Source organism: Hyperoodon ampullatus (genome assembly GCF_949752795.1).
Source record: "Hyperoodon ampullatus genome assembly, chromosome: 6".
Classification (NCBI taxonomy): Eukaryota; Metazoa; Chordata; class Mammalia; order Artiodactyla; family Ziphiidae; genus Hyperoodon; species Hyperoodon ampullatus.
The window spans coordinates 13,133,199-13,150,050 of NC_136919.1; the positions used below are offsets into that span (position 1 = coordinate 13,133,199).

At 61.8% G+C, this 16,852-nt stretch overlaps 1 protein-coding gene across 5 annotated transcripts in view; it reads right to left on the reverse strand.

Annotated features, from left to right (window-relative positions):
• Window positions 1–16,852, reverse strand: part of DAB2IP (DAB2 interacting protein) — a gene marked incomplete at both ends in the record, with an annotated part of 193,541 nt that overhangs the window by 11,278 nt on the left and 165,411 nt on the right. For all 5 annotated transcript variants that reach the window (XM_079705908.1, XM_079705907.1, XM_079705906.1 and 2 more), the window contains 8 exons: window positions 639–817; window positions 2,711–2,912; window positions 4,599–4,835; window positions 7,517–7,661; window positions 7,751–7,895; window positions 10,978–11,532; window positions 12,422–12,520; window positions 14,231–14,384. In XM_079705908.1, the coding sequence (XP_079562034.1) occupies window positions 639–817; window positions 2,711–2,912; window positions 4,599–4,835; window positions 7,517–7,661; window positions 7,751–7,895; window positions 10,978–11,532; window positions 12,422–12,520; window positions 14,231–14,384 (1,716 nt within the window). The remainder of the gene's footprint in view (window positions 1–638; window positions 818–2,710; window positions 2,913–4,598; window positions 4,836–7,516; window positions 7,662–7,750; window positions 7,896–10,977; window positions 11,533–12,421; window positions 12,521–14,230; window positions 14,385–16,852) is intronic.

Below are 16,852 nucleotides of genomic sequence, written 5' to 3' on the forward strand. Positions count from 1 at the left end.
GGGGTGTACAAATGCGGCATAAATACTTCACTGTAAATGCCAAGGTCCTCATTTTGATGTCATCACTCAGAGAACACTTTGCCTCCCCCTCCACTGTGTTTTATTTACTGGGCACTCGTCCCAGGGCTGGGGGCTCAGAGCAAGAGCTGGGCCTCAGCCTCTCTCTAATTTCCCAGGCTCCCAGTCTCTAAGCCTTACAGAGTCACCTGAGCTCCTCCTGAAAACACACACCCTGGAGCGTCACTTCTGGAGATTCTGATTCAGGTCCAGGAAATACCAGGAAACACATACAACCCAGGGATGTGGAAGTGTTTGGGACCAGTAACTGTTCTTCAACAAAAGATGGGCTGTCTTTCCCCAGGCCTTTGTCTGTGCTAGTCCCTCTGCCTAGAACGCCTTTTCCACCAATGGAGGTATTACTTTTCCCTAAGCTCCAAACTATAGCACTACCTCCTCCAAGAAGCCTTTCCTGATTTTTCCCAAATAGAACTTCACGACTTAGGGCCTGAAACACACACTTGAGTCTCATTCAGTTGTTTTATAAACACCAGCGTAGGTATCTTCCACCCCAAATGAGACTGCAGGTGGCTGCACCTTGTCTGAACCCCGCAACACCCAGCATGCCTGGCAGCTCTTACCCGGAGACGTCGTTCTCAATCACCATCTTCTGCAGACCCGCTGAGATGCTGCTGCTGCCAGAGCCTGGCGTAGAGGCCAAGTCGTTGGTCCCCGCAAGCTGCCCACTGCCTGGGGCACTCAGTGCTGTGTGCACGTCCCTCAGGATTCGAGGCAGAGGCCCCAGTTTGGATACAATGCTCTGCAAAAACACAGCAAGAGGCAGGTGTGACCCACTGGGGCTGCCTGTGGAGGCCAAGTGCGTTGTAGCCACTGTGTTCAAAACCTCTAAGGAGCCAGTCAGAAATGCAGGCCCGCCCTCCCGTGCAGGTCAGATCCGGCAGGTCTGGGATGCGGTAGGGAGCCCAGAAATCGCAGATGACGTTTTTACCAGCTCCCCACATACCTCTGGGACAGGGTGCGAGGCCCACAGGGAGAAACGCTAACCTAGTCCAAGCCTTTCACCCCAGTCTGTCCTACCTCAGTTCCCCAACAGAGAGGACAGGCCACACGGAATCCTGGACCTTCCCCACCTGAGAGGCTTCGGGGATGGCTCCCTCCCACGTCATCTACTCCACAGGGTGGGCTGGGCCCTGACCCACTCCGACACCTGAGCCCCAGGGTCAACGGCCCAGGCACCAGGCAGGCACCACCACACGCCTGTCAGGCAGACAGTGGCGTCCGGGCTTGCTAAACCTCGCTATCCTGGTTTAGACCGATGGTGCTAAGCGTTCCGGGCTGGGGACACGGGACTCTGCCTTCCCCTGGCTTATGCCCCAGCTTCCATCTAGGGCTTTGTGCAAAAAGAAAGTGTGAAAACTCGTGTAGTCAACAGAGAAGAGACGTGAGCGGCAAACAGCTCAACTTTCAATCCTGCCGCAACTTCTGTAGCTCCCGCCTGCTTGCGCAGACATGGAAGACGGTGGCAGGGCACAGGCGCTCAGTTAAGTGGTGGCCGTAGACTGAATGGTGTTGGCAGCAGTGGAGGGAGAGAGGGCCTTGGCCCGCATTTCCATTTCTCCCTCCTGGGTCTCTCGGAACCAAACGGCAACGGACATAAAGGAGCAGAAATGACTGCAACAGCATCTGTTTGTAGTGAAAAGCTGGGCCTAATCTGAGCGTCCAACAAACTAAACAGTGCAGTCACATGACAGGACAGTCTGTGCCATTAGAAAGGTCACAGTGGTGGTGTGGCGTGTACTGTCATGAAAAGATGCCGATGACGGAGGAGTGAGAAATGCATGCGGCACTGCACGCAAAGTTCTCACTTTTAACAAAAAGGGAAAGGACTTTGCCTGTGTGTGTACTTAACACATGCACAGATGTATCTAGAAGGCTACACACCAGAGCGCCCTGAGTGGTCACCCGTGGGGATGGGACAGGAGTAGGAAGGCCTTCCAGTCCTGGTTCAGCAGTAGCTACTTTTGTAAGATGGTCTCTCAGAGCCCTGGAAAGCAGATGTTCTGGAAGTGGATCCTGGCAGGCCCAGCCCTTGCTGCCAAGAACCTGCTCACTGTGCGAGCTGGGGCTGCTGGGGACAGTGGAACCCAGGCCACAGTGGCTGCAGCAATGTCAGAGATGTCTAGGGAATAAGCATTTCAACTGATGGCCAAGGGCAATTCTGGAAAGGTTTGCAACTTCCTGCCTGACATGTGGCGGTGTGGCATCTTCAGTCTTCTTTTTCATATTGGTGGCCTTAAAACTCAGAGCAAGGACATTTTTAGAGAAGCAGCTAAACCTGACCACACTTCTCGGAGGTAGGGGGCACACCCCCTCAGCAGTGGACTCCATCCACTCAATACCAAGTGTGTGGAGGCACAGCCGAAGCCCCAGTACCCAGAGCGGGCTCCCCTGGGCAGGGGCTGCCACGTGAACGTGACGCTCCCCACTGAGGAAGTGGGCCCCAAGATCCCCAGCGCGTGCTGACAGGGCCTGGGCTGGACCCTCGGGCTCCAGCGCCCGGCAGGGCTGCCGATCCGCACCACACAGGCGAACCCTCTGAGCCCCTGGCTAGTCTGGGAGCTGGAGCGGCCTGAAGCAGCTCTGGTGGCCTTCGGCCCGCCCTCCGCCCCACTGCGGCCCGGTGCACAGGCACCTGCTCCAGCTGGCTGACGGCCTCCCAGAGCAGCGAGTGCAGGCTGGAGAGCTCGCGGCCCAGGTCGATGTAGCCCTCGAAGCCGGCCGTGTTGGAGATGGTCTCGGGGTTGGAGATCTCCAGCAGGAAGCGCTGCATGTTGGTCCACTCGTGCTCCAGGAACTGGTTCATGAACGACATGTACTCCTCCTTGCTGCCAAACCTGGAGCCAAGCAGATGGGGTGAGTGCCCTGGGCCCCGCCTAGGAGCCCCCCTTCGCGACGTACTCCTCCCCAGCCAGCCAGTCCACTCTGGCTCAGGGTCCTCGTGGCTAAGGCTAGAGACCCTTTCTGGGCCTTTTCTCACAGGACCTGGAAGGTTCCGTGGCCCTCACTCCCCATTCACTGCCGGCCACAATCTCCTTCCTCTTTTCCCCCACATGGCAATGGCCTGGTGCGCAGACGACTCTCCATCCATGCCCGGCCAGGTCTCTCTGCTGAGGTTTCAGACACATTCCGCCACGGGCACCTCCCCCTTCGTCCTCAGCTTGGCCAGGTCTGCGGTCATCTCCGGCACCCCAAACCTGCGCCCTCCTCCGGGGCTCCCTGCCCCAAGGGGAGACGCCACCACCCAGCAGAGAGCTGCGCGAGGAGCCCGGCCGTGGTCAGCGCCCCCCGCGCCTCCCCCACCGCCGGCCAGGCTGCTGACCTTACCTTCTAATCACCCCGAGACCTCGCAGCAGTGCCTCCAGCATCGCCACCTCCCGGGCCCAATACTTCCACCCCTTTGCCGTTACCAGAAGCGTGACTTTGCTCTCCTCCCAGCCTCTCGCCTGCCAGTCCCGCCCCTTCCACCCCCTGGCCCCACTGCTGCCAGGCTGAACTCTGCAGGACTCTCACCCTCTCCGTTGCTCCAAGGCCCTGCCTGGTCTTCAAAAGTCCCTGCTTTCCTCTTGGGTCTCATCTCCCACCTCCCCCCGCCTGGCACTTGATGGTTCAGGGACTGCACAGTGCCTGGTCCCTCCCGGGCCTGCCCCTCTGCTCTTCACCCTGACACGCAGCTGGGGGAGAACGTCTCCTAGGAAGCCTCCCTCTCTCCTCTCCCAACAAGCGCAGGGCCCTCGGGCGAGGCCGTGTGCCCACGTCCACCCGCTCTCTGCCCTGCTGTAGGGCTGTCTCCCGGAGGGCGGGCGGGGCCCAGAGGAGGCCCAGAGGGGGGCTCCATCCACACCTCCTGAGAGCGCCTTGATGACCCAGCCCTTCCGTTTCCACCCACTCCCTCTAAAGTACAGTGAGAACACTGAAGTGCTTCACTAGCAAAGACGCCCTCGGCAGCCTTAGATAAGGACAATCTGAAACAAGCCGGGTGCCCAACCACAGGGGTCGGCTTCAGGAGACACAGGCCCTTGTCCCTCAAAGGCATATTAGTCACTCATTTCAAAACCAAGCGTATGAATGGTAAGTACACGGGAGAATCCTTATGATAAAATGTTCATTCAGAGAAGCAGAAGGGGGCTTCCCTGGTGGCGCAGTGGTTGAGAGTCCGCCTGCCGATGCAGAGGACACGGGTTCGTGCCCCGGTCCGGGAAGATCCCACATGCCGCGGAGCGGCTGGGCCCTTGAGCCATGGCGGCTGGGCCTGCGCGTCCAGAGCCTGTGCTCCGCACCGGGAGAGGCCACAACAGTGAGAGGCCCGCGTATCACAAAAAAATAAAAAATAAAAAGAAGCAGAAGGAAAAAATACCTTGTCTTTGAAAATTACGGAAACATACCACAGCGGCATGTCCGTTCAGTAGGGGAGCTGGGGTGCGGGGAAGGACTGAGGACGGCAGGGACTGGCCTGTCGCACAGCCCAGCTCTGGGGCAGACCTTGCGCCACGGACCCTGCCGTCGGGGGACATGGCACTCACTTGGCGAAGTTGGCCAGGTTCTGGGTGACCTTGGCGATGAGGGTGAGCGTGCGGGCGGTGCGGTCATCGGGGTACTCCTGCAGCAGGTTGAAGAGTGAGGGCGACATGATGGCCGGGCAGAGGAAGCGCAGGAACAGGGAGGCGCTGATGAGCCGCTCACTGATGTCTGGCCGCCCGCGGCTGCTGCACTCTTGCCGCCACGAGGCGAACACCTCCTTCAGCTCCCGCGGGAAGACACTGCGCCGGGACACACGAGGTGGGGCTGGCCGTCAGGCAGGGCGCCGGGAGCGGAGGGGGCAGAGCAGGGACCCGGTTCTGGGTCCAGTGGACCCGAGTTCCAGCCGTGCTCCACCGTGAGGGCTGGGTGAGCCGGCACAGGGCAGGCACAGGAGCAGGGACGCCCAGGCCGCAGTCAGGTGGATCTCTCCCCGAGGGGCTGAGTGGGAGGGGACACAGGCACGGGGGAGCCGGCGGTGAGCTCCCAGAGGGCTTCACCCCCCTCCCCACATGGCAGGCATCAGGGTCTAGGGGAGAGTCAGGAAAACACAGTAGGAACAGACCACCGCTCCTTGGTTCCCATCCCTGCCTTTTGAGACTTACTCCCTTTGCTCAAATAACGTTATAGAATTAGAGGTTTTCAGCAGAGCTCGGGGTGATGAAGAAGATGGGTGGATCCTAACCACAGGGTGAGGACACGGCTCCCCACTTTCTCAGTGGGGAGGGAAATGGAGGCAGTGGCCTCCCCAGGCGGACCCGGTGAGTGTACGCAGCGTTCCCGGCACCCAGCTGGGGGCTATCTCCTCTGGGCGTCCCCACCCTGCCACAGGGAGGCCCCACCAGGCCAAGCTTTAACTAGCCTTCCTATCTTTTCACCCTAGAAGATGGGTGCTCCCTGAAGCCAGAGTACACCTGGCTCTGTCACTAGCTCAGGGTGCTCTGACCCAGGGCCTGGCCCTCCCCGGGCTTCGGTGTCCTCACTCTCACACTAAGAACAAGGCCTGCCCTGCCGAGCTCACAGAGCCATCTTAAGGCTGGGACCCCCCCAAGACTTCAAGAGGTTTTGATCAGCTTGGAAAGCTTCTGCCCAACAAGCCCAGCACCCAGCCCGGCAGACTCTGGCAGTGAATGTGGCTGAACCAACAAGGACATGGCTAGAGAGGAAGTGAGGGCAGGTGACCTTTAGTCCTGGCCCCTGAAGTACCTGGCACAGGACTGGGCAGGGGGCAGGCATTGAGTGATAACATCTATCAACAGCCTTGCTCAGAACTGAGAGGCGCCCCTGGGCCTCTACAAACGCCAGAAAGAGGAAATAGAAAATCATCGTCCACGGATATGTTTCCCTGTGTCCCACCCCCGGTCCGCCCTGGGACCAGGGGGGCAGAGGGTGAACACATAGCCTAGCCCAAGGGTGGGGAGTGTGTTCCAGAGCTCAGGCTCTCTGGCTGCCCCTCTTCCCCTGGTGCCAGGGTTCATTTTCAGCTCAGCCCAAGAGGCCAGGTTGGCCCCAGGTGAGCACCCTGTGTAGCCCTGGGCCAGAGGGACCTGGGCCAGAGGCGCCCACCCCACTGGCTCTGGCCATTCCCTCTGCCCCGATCCAAGGCTGTCGCTCACCTAGCAGGCCTGCCTCTGCCTGTCCTTTGGGAGCAGCAAAACATTCCCGGGCCCTCCTGTACGCCCAGGCCCGAGCTGGTGAACCTGCCTGCCCCCAGGGTGATCACGGTGTGTGTGCAGGAAACGGACCTGGACACAGGCACCATCAGACACTCTGATGGGAGCGGGGCTGTGAGCGAGGGTGCCCAGGAGAGGGGAGCCGACCACATGCGGTGACCTGAAGGAGGGCTGCAGAGGGGAGCCAGATACAGGCCAGGCCGGGAAAGAACATGACCAAAGAGAGGAGGAAGGTATGGCTGGGGGTCGGGGGGTGGGAATGGGGTCAGGAGAGCGACCTGGGTGGGGACGGGATGCAGGTCCTGAGCTGCAGCAGTGACCGAGGAGGAAACCTTGGCAGCTCCTCCAGTGTGAAAATAAACCCACTGCTCGGGGCTGGTGGCACGGTCCCCTGGACAGTGACGAGGCTGTACTCGGCACCAGGTCAGCCGCCACCAGACATATGTGCCTGGGACGCTAGCCTTGGGGCTGGGCTGGCACTCCTCAGCGGCCCCGGGACTGACTCTGGCCCTGACCGCGGTCCTGTATGAGCGGCCGGCCCAGCACAGCTCTGGTCCTTTCCGGGGCCGCCAGGAGCCCGCAGACCTCTGTCCCAGTTAAAGCCCAATCCACCTCCTTTGTCCTCTACAGCCCCAGGAGGCGACCCACCCGGTGTCCAGGCACCCACACAGGCCCCTGCTGGGCCTGATCACAAGCCTGTGAAGTGAGCACCAGCTCCTACGGACAAGTGAGGAGGCCCAGGTGAAGCCATCCACCCACCCCAGGTGGGTGCCCGAGCGGGGCCTTGTCAGTCTGGCTCCCTGGGCAGCCCCAGCACCTACAACAGCACCAGCTGGTGCCCACTGTTAAGCACGTGCGATGGACTGCCAGGTCCAAATCCTCACCACTGCACAAACCACGTCCTGCATATATACTCTGGAACACTGCTTATGTCTGAGAGCCCAGAGAGGACCAGGACGGGGGCCTGGCAGCCCAGCAAGACTCAGCGGGGTCAGGCAGAGGGTGGCTTCCAATCCCAGAGCCCCGCTCTGAGGCCGTGTGAGGTGCGGGCGTGTCCCCTCTCCTCTCCTTATTAAACCTCAGCTCTCCCGTCCGTGAGTCGGGGATGATGGAGGAGAGCCCCTCACAGAGCTGTCCGGAGGGAACAAAGCCCAGCACTCTGTAGGCGCCTGCACAGAAGGACAGGGGAGACGCAGGGGTGGGGGGCCCTGGGCAGCTGAGGCCGAGAAGGGCGCGGAGGCAGCACTGACCAGTAGGAGTTGATGATCTTGCAGAAGGCCAGCTCGCAGCACATCTTGAGGTTGCCCTGGTGCTCGGGAAGGTCAGCGGCTGAGCACTTGCTCGGGTCCACTTCACAGTTCTCATCCGACTCGTACAGCGCTTTGATGAACTCCCCTGCGGCCAGAGGGCAGGAGGGGGCAGTGAGGACCCGGCGAGCCTGCCCTGCCTCTGCCCTCTGCCCCCTGCAGGCCCGCACCCCCTACCTAGTGCGTCCTGCAGGTACTTCTGGCCCACCAGCTTGAGGTACTCCTCGATGGCCTTGGTGGCCAGTGTGTTCTCCCGGAAGATGAGGTGCTCGTTGTCTCCACAGCGGTCCACCTCCGACATCATCAGGTCTGTCAGGAAGTCCTGTGGAGCCAGGTGAGGAGAGTGGACCTGAGCAGACTCGGCAGGTAGGACCCTAGGGTTCCAGACCCGCACCCCGGCCAGGAGCCCCTGCTCCTCGAGGCTGCTCCATTGCCAAGCTACTGGTACCCACCGGTGGGGGCTGCCTGGGAGTGAGGGCAGGGCAGCCTGGTGAGGGGAGACGTCTAGCCATGGCCACATCAGAGCTGGGTACCGGATCAGGGACGCAAGAGCATGCTGCATGGAGCCATGGGCCCCTGTATCACAGCCGGACCCGCGGGACTCAAATCCCTGCTCAGCCCTGCCCAGGTCTGGGGGGTGACGGGAGCGGAACTGCCCCGCCCAGTGCCAGCAGTGTCGAAGAGGACAGATGGGCTGCCCTCTCCCCCTCGTACAAGCAGCTGCCACCGTCCACCCATTACTCTGGTGGGGTCTCCCACACCAGACACGGGCTCGTTCTGTGCAGCCTCACAGGCAGGGATGAGAGAGGGGCAGAGGCAGTCGGGCTGCCCTGGAAGGCAGTGAGCCAGGGCTCAGGTGGAGAGAGCACCGACCTCGGCTTGGGCGGGAAGGCGGCCCACGAGCCTCTCAGCCCCAGGCGCAGCTTCACGGGCAGACCCCAGGAGGGAGCCTGAGCCCACGCCTTCCCTCCTGACTGCAGGGAGGCTGCACAATGAACCTGCTGCATCATCCAGGTGGAAACTCCTCCCTGGAGCCTGCGCCTCCTCACGCCCACGGCCAGCCTTGTGACTTGGGGGTTGGGGGGGAGGACAGGCAGGAGGCAAGAAGTCGGAGACCCGGAGGAGGGTGACAGTCGGGCCAGGGGCCGCCCTGCACAGAGGCTGCAGCGGCCAGTGTGGGCCAGGGCTTCTGGAGCTCTGGAAATTCCTCACTCCAATGGGCACAACTCTGGGCCCCTCTGAAATCACAAGTGGCCCTTGAAATACAGAACCGAACTCCGGGCCCCGGAGACCTGGCTGGCTGGCCAATGGAGAGACAGGAGGGGCTGGGGGGAACTGGCAGTTGGCCTCTCCGGGGACCACACAGCCCGAGGACCCCTTCCTGACCACAGGTGACCTCTAGGGCCCCCTCTCTGAACACACGACAGCAGAGGTAAGTACTGCGTGTACGGCTCTGCTCATGCCCACAGGGCTTCCTGAACTCCTAGGGCAAGTGCGAGGCCCAGGTGGGGAAGAGGAGGGGCTCTGCTTAGAGCCAGGACCCAACAAGGGGGAAGAGGCACACAACAGGAAAGGGACCTGTCCAAGGCCACACAGCTACCTGGGCCACATCTGGCCCGAGTCTCTTGTTTCCAGGCCCTGTTCCTCCCCTCCCACTAAAGGGAGGTGGGGACGGCAAGGAGAACATGCCAGGTGCCCCCTCACACAGCCCTCCCCCAGGACTGCAGGGCCCTCGTCACGTGCTCTGGAGCGGTATCGCTCCCATCAGTGCCGAAGTGGTCAGAATTCAGACGAACGTCACCCCAGCATCCCGAGTTACTTCCTATCCTTCCACCTACTGTCCTCCCCACCTAAGGGCCCACTGGGGGGCTGGAGCCCTGGCTTCCACCTCCTTCCACAATGAGCACCCTGATTCTCCTGTCTCAGCTGTGAGTCTGAGGGCAAAGGTCCCTTCAGATCGGACTCAGACTCCCAGGCCAGCCCAGCCCTTGGGGGCCACTTACTGAAAGAACAGACACAGAGGCAGAGAGGATGCTGCTCCAGCCCCTGCTGCCTCCCTGGATCTCCCTCTGGAGGCAGGGCTTCCATTCACTGAGTTTCTAGCCCCCTTCCCACTGCTAACCAAGAAATTAAGAGACGGTCCCACATGCAGCCTTGCCCAGGCAGGTCGGAGGCTGGGGGCAGGGGAAGGTGGTCCAACAACGCAGAGGAACGGAGTGCCGGCCCCCACGGGGCCCATGCCAGGAAAGCGCCCTTCCCTGGTCCTGCGTTGGTCCCACACCATGAGCCCAACAGGCAGGGGCTCTGAAGGGCCCCCGAAGGAGGCCAGGGCCTTCCGGGAACAGATAGAGGATAAGGGCCCCGATGGAGTACGTGCCCTGGGCTCTGCCTGCGGACCTGAGGCCCAGCCCCGCCCGTGTCTTCCCCGAGCCCAGGCTGAGGGCTCAGGACCTTGACTAGGGCAGTCCCTCACCCCCACCACAGGCCGCAAACCACACCACGTCCAGAGGGCAGAGGCCCAGCTCCCGGGGCCAGCACGCAAGGCCTCTGCAGTGCGGATGGACCCCACGTCCAGCCCTTCTCCACTGCACCCAAGGGAGGGGGCAGGGTGGAGAGGGGGAGGTGTGCCCTCGAGGCCCACAGAACCACACTCCACTGCGATGGGCAGGTAGGCGTGTGGAGCCCTCCAGAAGGAGCCTACCCGTCGCCAAAGCCAGGTGGGTGGGGCTGAGGTTGTGGCCTGGCAGGGAGAGGCAGGTGAAAGGCGGCGAGAAGATCAGGGCCCCTCCAGCCCTGAAGTAGGGCCTGCTGGAGGGCTTTAGACGAGCTCTGTTTCTGGGGACTCTGGAGCTGGGGACGGCTGTAGCCGTGGCGGGCTGCCCATAAAACAGACGGCTGCAATAGTGACTGTGTGTCCCATGTGTGTGAATTGGGAGTGATGGGGGAGTCTGGGGCTCGGACAGCGGCCTGCACCCTGGCGGTCACCTGCTGGGATGTGTCCCAAACTCAACACCTCATTGGACGTGTGTGTCTGGGTCGCTGGGACCCATGTGCCGGCAGAGATGGGCCTTGTGGCCTGCTCGCCTCGAGCCTCAGGGAGGGGCCAGCCCTCTGGGGCAGTGGGAGAAGTCCCTAAACCCATTTCCTCACTGCAAGGTGTGCTCCGGTCCACGGGCTCCATACCCGCCTCTGTGATCAGCTCCAACCATGGCGAAGGAGCACGAGGTCCCCACCCTCCACAATGCAGCTCTTGGGTTTAGGGAACTCACCTGGCTGTGACCAGTGCCTCCACCAGAGCTGAAATCCATGACGGGGACATGGGGACCAGTAGGTAATCCAGCACGTCACCCAGCCTCCCACGGGGCCACATGAGGTGGGGTCCCGCCTGAGGCCCACACACCTACCTTCACCTTGCCCGTGCTCTGCAGGATGTGCACCAGGGCCGATGCCATCTCCTCCTTGGTCTTGGCGCTGAGGATGGGCTCGAGGGCGGCGCAGAGCCCCAGGTAGTGGTTGGTGATGTGCTCGGCAAACTCCTTGTACATCTCCATGGGCAGGATGGTGATGGTCTGGTAGCGCGCCTTGATGCGGATCATGGGCCCGGGGCCCTTGCCGCTCTTGGGGTTGGGCGTCACCACCGGGTACCACTTCTCCACGAACTGCCGCCCGGCCACGGAGGCGGCGGGCAGGCTCACCAGGCCCAGGTAGCTGTTGCGTTCCTTCTTCTTCTTCTTGTCTGTCTCGCGGTACAGGTGGACGGTGATGGTGCGCAGGGGCGGCAGGTTGTGGAACTCGAAGTGCTCGCCCCAAAAGACGTTGTCAGTCTTGAGCTTGCCCGTGGTGCGTGCGTACAGCACGTCGTCCAGGCACAGCTCGCACAGGTACTTCTTCTTGGCTGGCAGGTCCTTGGCCTCGATCACCCACAGCTTCAGGATGTGCTCCACACGCCGGCTGTTGTCCTGCACACACGCACAGGGGGACCGCGGTGACTGGGGGCCCAGCCGCCTGCCCATCACCCAGCCCGTAGCTGGGAAGAGCTCTTGGAACCGGGAGGGACCGGGCCCTGGGCGAGGGACGGCTCTGGAGTCTGACGGCCGTGGGGCTATGGGGCTGGATCTCTGCTGTGCCTCGCCCTAGCTCACTGACCGTGGGCAAATGACCGTCTAAGCCTCAACTCCCTTTTCTATTCCCTTGGGAGTTAAAACCGAGTACAGAGCAAGTAAGAGGCTAGCACAATGCCTGGCACACGGCAGCCGTTTACTGGCTCCCCTGTAGTTTGCTGGTCTGCAAAGTCACTTAGAGGTAAGACCATCACTAAGGCCCTTCCTTAGTAATGTCATGGCGACCAGGACTCAGCCCAGGCCAAGCTGGCCAGGGAAGCAGACACAGAAGCAAGTGATTACAGTCGGGGTCCCAGGAACCTGCCGGGAGAAGCCTGGGGGCAGTAGGAACACAGGAGGGCACCAGCCTGGGCCGGCGGCGCTCGCCTGGAGGGGGGAACAGAAAGCTAAGCTGGACTCGAAGGGATGAGCAGGATTCAGCCAGCGGGGAGAGGATCAAGAGCTCCAGGCAGATGGACACCAGCACCCAAAACCCCAGTGCTCAGTTCTCTGGCCCAGCCTCTTCAGTGTGCAGCTTCGAAGGCAGAGGCCCCCAGCATGAGTCAGCCTCTTTCAGAGCCCAGCAGTACGGCCCACTAGGGCCCTGCCTGCATGCAGGCTGCCTGCACCCCCCAAGCCCAGGCCACACCAGAGACCCCTCCGTCTGCTCCCTCACGTCGGCGTCTGTGCTCTGCTCTGAGTCTAGCCTCCACCCCCCATGCTCTGGGGACAGCGGACACAGGCCCACCTTGTTGGGATGCACCGCTCGCCGCAGGTTCTCCATCCACTTATCCCGCTCGGCCGCTGACCGGCAGGAGAAGCACTTGCTTCCCGACGACGTCGTCACCTGTGGGGGACGGGCAGGACAGCGTCACGGGGAGGGGAAGGCAGCAAGGCGGCGTGATGGAGGACCTCCAGGACTTGGGGGGGTTTCGGCTGCCAGGTCTGACCGCACCCCAGCCTCAGGCAGGAGGCAGAACGACCCCCATATTTCACATTTGCGGGTGGTGCACCGAGACCTGTGGTCCCAGAGCAAGACAGTGACAGGAGGGGGGCCCAGCCCCGTGCCAGCTGGTGCCTGGTCCTGGCTCCTCACCCCTGCCTCAGTGCCCTCTGACCACAGGAAAGCATCTTTCTGAGTCCAACCTCGTTCTCCTGGAGATGGTGGGAGGCAGAAGGCACGGGCCCAGGCACGAGTCAGAGGGCAAGGCTTCACCCGAGTCTCTCTCTATCGGTGGAGCCACAGGCACCTAGGAGACTACCACGGGTTGGCACGAGGGTCACCTTGGTCCTCAGCGGACACCTGCTGATGATGCTTCTCTTGCCAAGTGACAGTGACAGCAATGGCGGTCACAGAAGGCTAACCTATTTGGGGCCAGACTAGAGAACTGAGAACTGGGCTGTCTGGGTGTGCTGGGCCCTGGGGTCCTGCCTGGAACCCTTACCCTCCCCTCCCTGTCTGACTTGCTCATCTTCTGGTCTCCTCCAGGCAAGCAAGCCCAGCCCAAGCTGTTCCTACCCTGTTCCCGCTGTCCCCAGCACGCCGAGGTCTCTACCGGGGAACCAGACTCCTTATCTAGCCATTCACAGGCCTGCAGAAGCCACAGCACCCCCTGCTGCGGACGAGTGGGCAGGCATCATCTTCAGCCCGCCCCAGGCAGAGAAGTGGGAGGCCAGGAGCCCAGCTGGGCCAGGAGTCCTGAACCAGAAACGGCACCCAGTGGGCACAGGGCTAGGGCAGATGCCAGGCACCACTCCACTCTTCCCCTGGAGGTGGGGGCGCCGGGAGGTTGCCCTATTAGTCCCAGGGTCATGCCTCTGTCAGAAAGCTCTCCTAATTATGCAAGACTGTTGGGGGTGGGAAGCTTCCCAGAAACAGAGGTGGGAAGAGAACATGAATAATTAGAGAAGCAATTAGGAACTCCCAGCAACACCTGCGACATTAGTTACCCTGGTTCTGGCTTGGCCTCAGACTTGTAGGGTGACCTCTGACATCATCTTGCCCTCTCTGGGCCTCAGATTCCCCATCTACAGGGAAGCACTGGACAGGTGATCCCCAGTAACAGCCCTGTCAGGTCGGGTGGCTGACCCTCTGCTCTCAAACCTTGCGTCACAGAACGCCGGGGCAGGAAAGATTCTGGTTTTCATCACGCAGAGGCAGGGACAGGGCCAGAAAAGGGAACACTCCCCACTGCCCTACAATGCACTGGAGTGGTTTTGCAGGAGGGGTGAGTAGGCCTCGAGACCAGCTCTGGGGCCTGAGCCATTCCACATATGCCTTGAACTCCCTTCCACCCACTTGGACCTCTTGCACTTCCCAGCATGGGGGACAGTGCTGGTCTGTCTCCAAGGAGGCCACAGAGCAGGAATGAAGCCCCCCATCTCCTAGCTCCACTTGGTCTCTTAGGAGGCAAAAGCTATGACAGATTCTGGCCGCTGTCCCAAAGAGCCTGGCCCCTGCGGAGGCCACGGAGCACTCTAGGAGGGCGTCTGGAGGAGACCTGGCCTCGCCGGAGGAGGACACCGGTACCTGCCCCGCCCCTGCAGCAGGACCCACCTCGAAGCAGTAGTCCTGGCCCAGGATGCTGCTGTGCACTGGCTTGATGACCACCTCCTCCTCCATGCTGAGGTCCAGCGCCTCCACCGCGCTGCTGGGGCTGAGCAGGGACTCGTGCGAGCGAGACTCCTTCAGCCTCGGCATCAGATGGGACCTGGGGGGAGGGCAGCAGGGTGCGTCAGGTCAGGCCTGCCCTGTTCCGTCCCTTCCCTTCTCCTGCAGGAAGCCTGCCCAGAACCCCCCGGTTGGAGGCAATCACTCCCCTCAACTCCCACGGTCCTTTCTGTCGTAAGGCAGAGTTGGGGGTAGGGGACATTGTGGTGCTGGAGTCACAGAAACCAGCCAGTCCCTTTGCCCCAAGGCAGGACTCTGGGTAAGGGGCTCAGCCCCTAAGTAAGGGGGTGGGTGGCGGGGAGGCCACCACTCAGGAGTTGAAAGTCAGCACTGGGTGCAGGGTAGGCCGGACCCGGCTTCTCAGCAGCCCGAGACCCACAGAGAAGAGCGGACCCGACCCAGGCAGCCTTCTGGGGCTCTGGTGCCTTCCCCATCCCCTCCCCTCCCCTCTGCTCCGGTCCCCATCCAAGACAGAAGCCGTTGCCCTGTTCCAACATTCATCCAGGACGTCACTGGCGACAGGACCCTTTCTCACACACCATCCCACTCCGCCCACTGGCCCCAGGCAATGCAGGAGCTCCGGGAACTCTGCTGCTCCTTTCTTACAGACCAGGACCGTGAGGCTCAAAACAGAAGGGATGCAGCCATCTCTGCACGGTGCCCAAGAGCCGAGACTCAGACAGGGTCCACAGGCTGGGGTTCGGGGGTCAGGCCAGGGTCAGTGGGTCCAGCACAGGCCCAAAGAGCACAGGTAGTTCACTCCACCTGAGGCCCACATGGGGCCTGGACCAGGACTGGCTCTGACAGACCTGGCCTTGGACCTGGGCCCACTGCTCACCTACTACGTGGCCCTAGACAAGTCACTTCCCCTCCCTGAGCCTCAGTTTCCTCGGCACTTCACATGGAAAGCGCCTTAGATGGCATCTGCTCCGGTGCTTGGTAGAGTCCACCTCAGAAAGGCAAACGTCCCTTTCCAGAGTCAACAGGACACAAAGCAGTGCCCCACTGGGCCCCCTCCCACAGCCGGGGCACAGGAAAAGCCAGAGGACCAGCCAGGCTTGCAAAGACCACCCCAGGACGGAGGCTGGGCAGGCCTCGCCCCTACTCATGTCCACAGTCCAAACCCTAGCCTTAGCTCACCCAGACATACTTCCCCCAACACCCTCTGCCTTTCAGCTCCTGGCCTCCGGGTCCAAGGCTCAGGCCATCATCTCTCCCTGTCTCGCCAAACAAAGACCCTCTCTCAGGTCAGTGAGGCTTGGCAGGACCACCACAGACCTCCCTGTAGGGCACATACACCCCGTAACCCATTTCCATAACCACCTGTGGTAAGAGGGCCTGAGGTCCACCATGTGTGGACTCAGGAATCCAGAGATGAGCCGAACAGACCCTGCCCAGAGGGCTTCACAGGCTGACAAGAGGCCACCCTCTAGCCCCTATACTTCTCCATGGCAACAGCCCTCCCTGACACGCTGTCCTGTGCTAGGCACTGCATGGGAGTCAGGGCTGGAACTGGGATCCCAGCTCTTGGGGACCTCACAGCCCAACCCAAGAGACCCAGTCGGGCTTCCCCAGCTGCTCCCCCATGCCCAGCATGAAGCTGGCGCAGAGCAGGGCTCAGATCCCTGGAGCCGAGTCAGTGCCCTCAGGCAGGACTCCTGAAAGCTCCCAGGGGAGTGGACCAGAGGGAAGCCATGAGGCGGGCTAAAGTCAGGTTAGAACCCAGCCAAACCTCCCCAGGACGCACTTGAGGCCCAAGGCCACTGGCACGCACAGCTGTGGCGCCTCTGATCCTCCAGAACCCGCTCTGGGAGACCGCACTGCACACACGCACTGCTGCTGCCATGCCAGGTGCTGACAGGCTTCTCCCTATGACAAACCCTCCAGGTCCTGCTCGAACGGCCCAGCCTCCTTCCCACCACGGCACTGACCCATGTGGTGGCTGGGTCTGCCATCCACTCTGTTGAGATTCCTGGGCCTCCCTCCATACCTCAGTGCGAGAGACGCCCTGCCTCAGGTGCCGGGGAAATCACCCACCTCGGAAGGGCTGAGACCCAGAGCCCCCAGGCCCGCTGTCCAAGGCTGAAAACCCAGCCCACCGATCAAGATCAGGCTGCTTTCTGGCCCAGCCTGGAAAGCCCTGCCAGGTAAGATGCTGGGAGCTGGGGCGGGTGGAGCGGGCACCCAGGAAGTATTCTACATAGGGAGGAGCCGGCAGGCTACGGCACCGCCTCCTGCCTGGGGCACCTGAACGAGCCAGCTGGGGAGAGGAAAGAGAGGCGCACTCAGCCGACTGGGCCTGCCCAGGGAGGCCCAGGGAGACCCAAGGGGGCCTTCGTTCTACAGCCCAGGAGCCCAGGCCAGACCCCAAAGCAGCCAGACCCCGGAACCTGTGGCTGCAGAACCCTCCTCTTCCTTCCCCACCATCCTGCCCCACAAGCAGGCCCCAACTGGCCCAGGTCTCACTGGGAAGTTTCCTGACAGAATGGAGGACTATGGGAAGTTCAT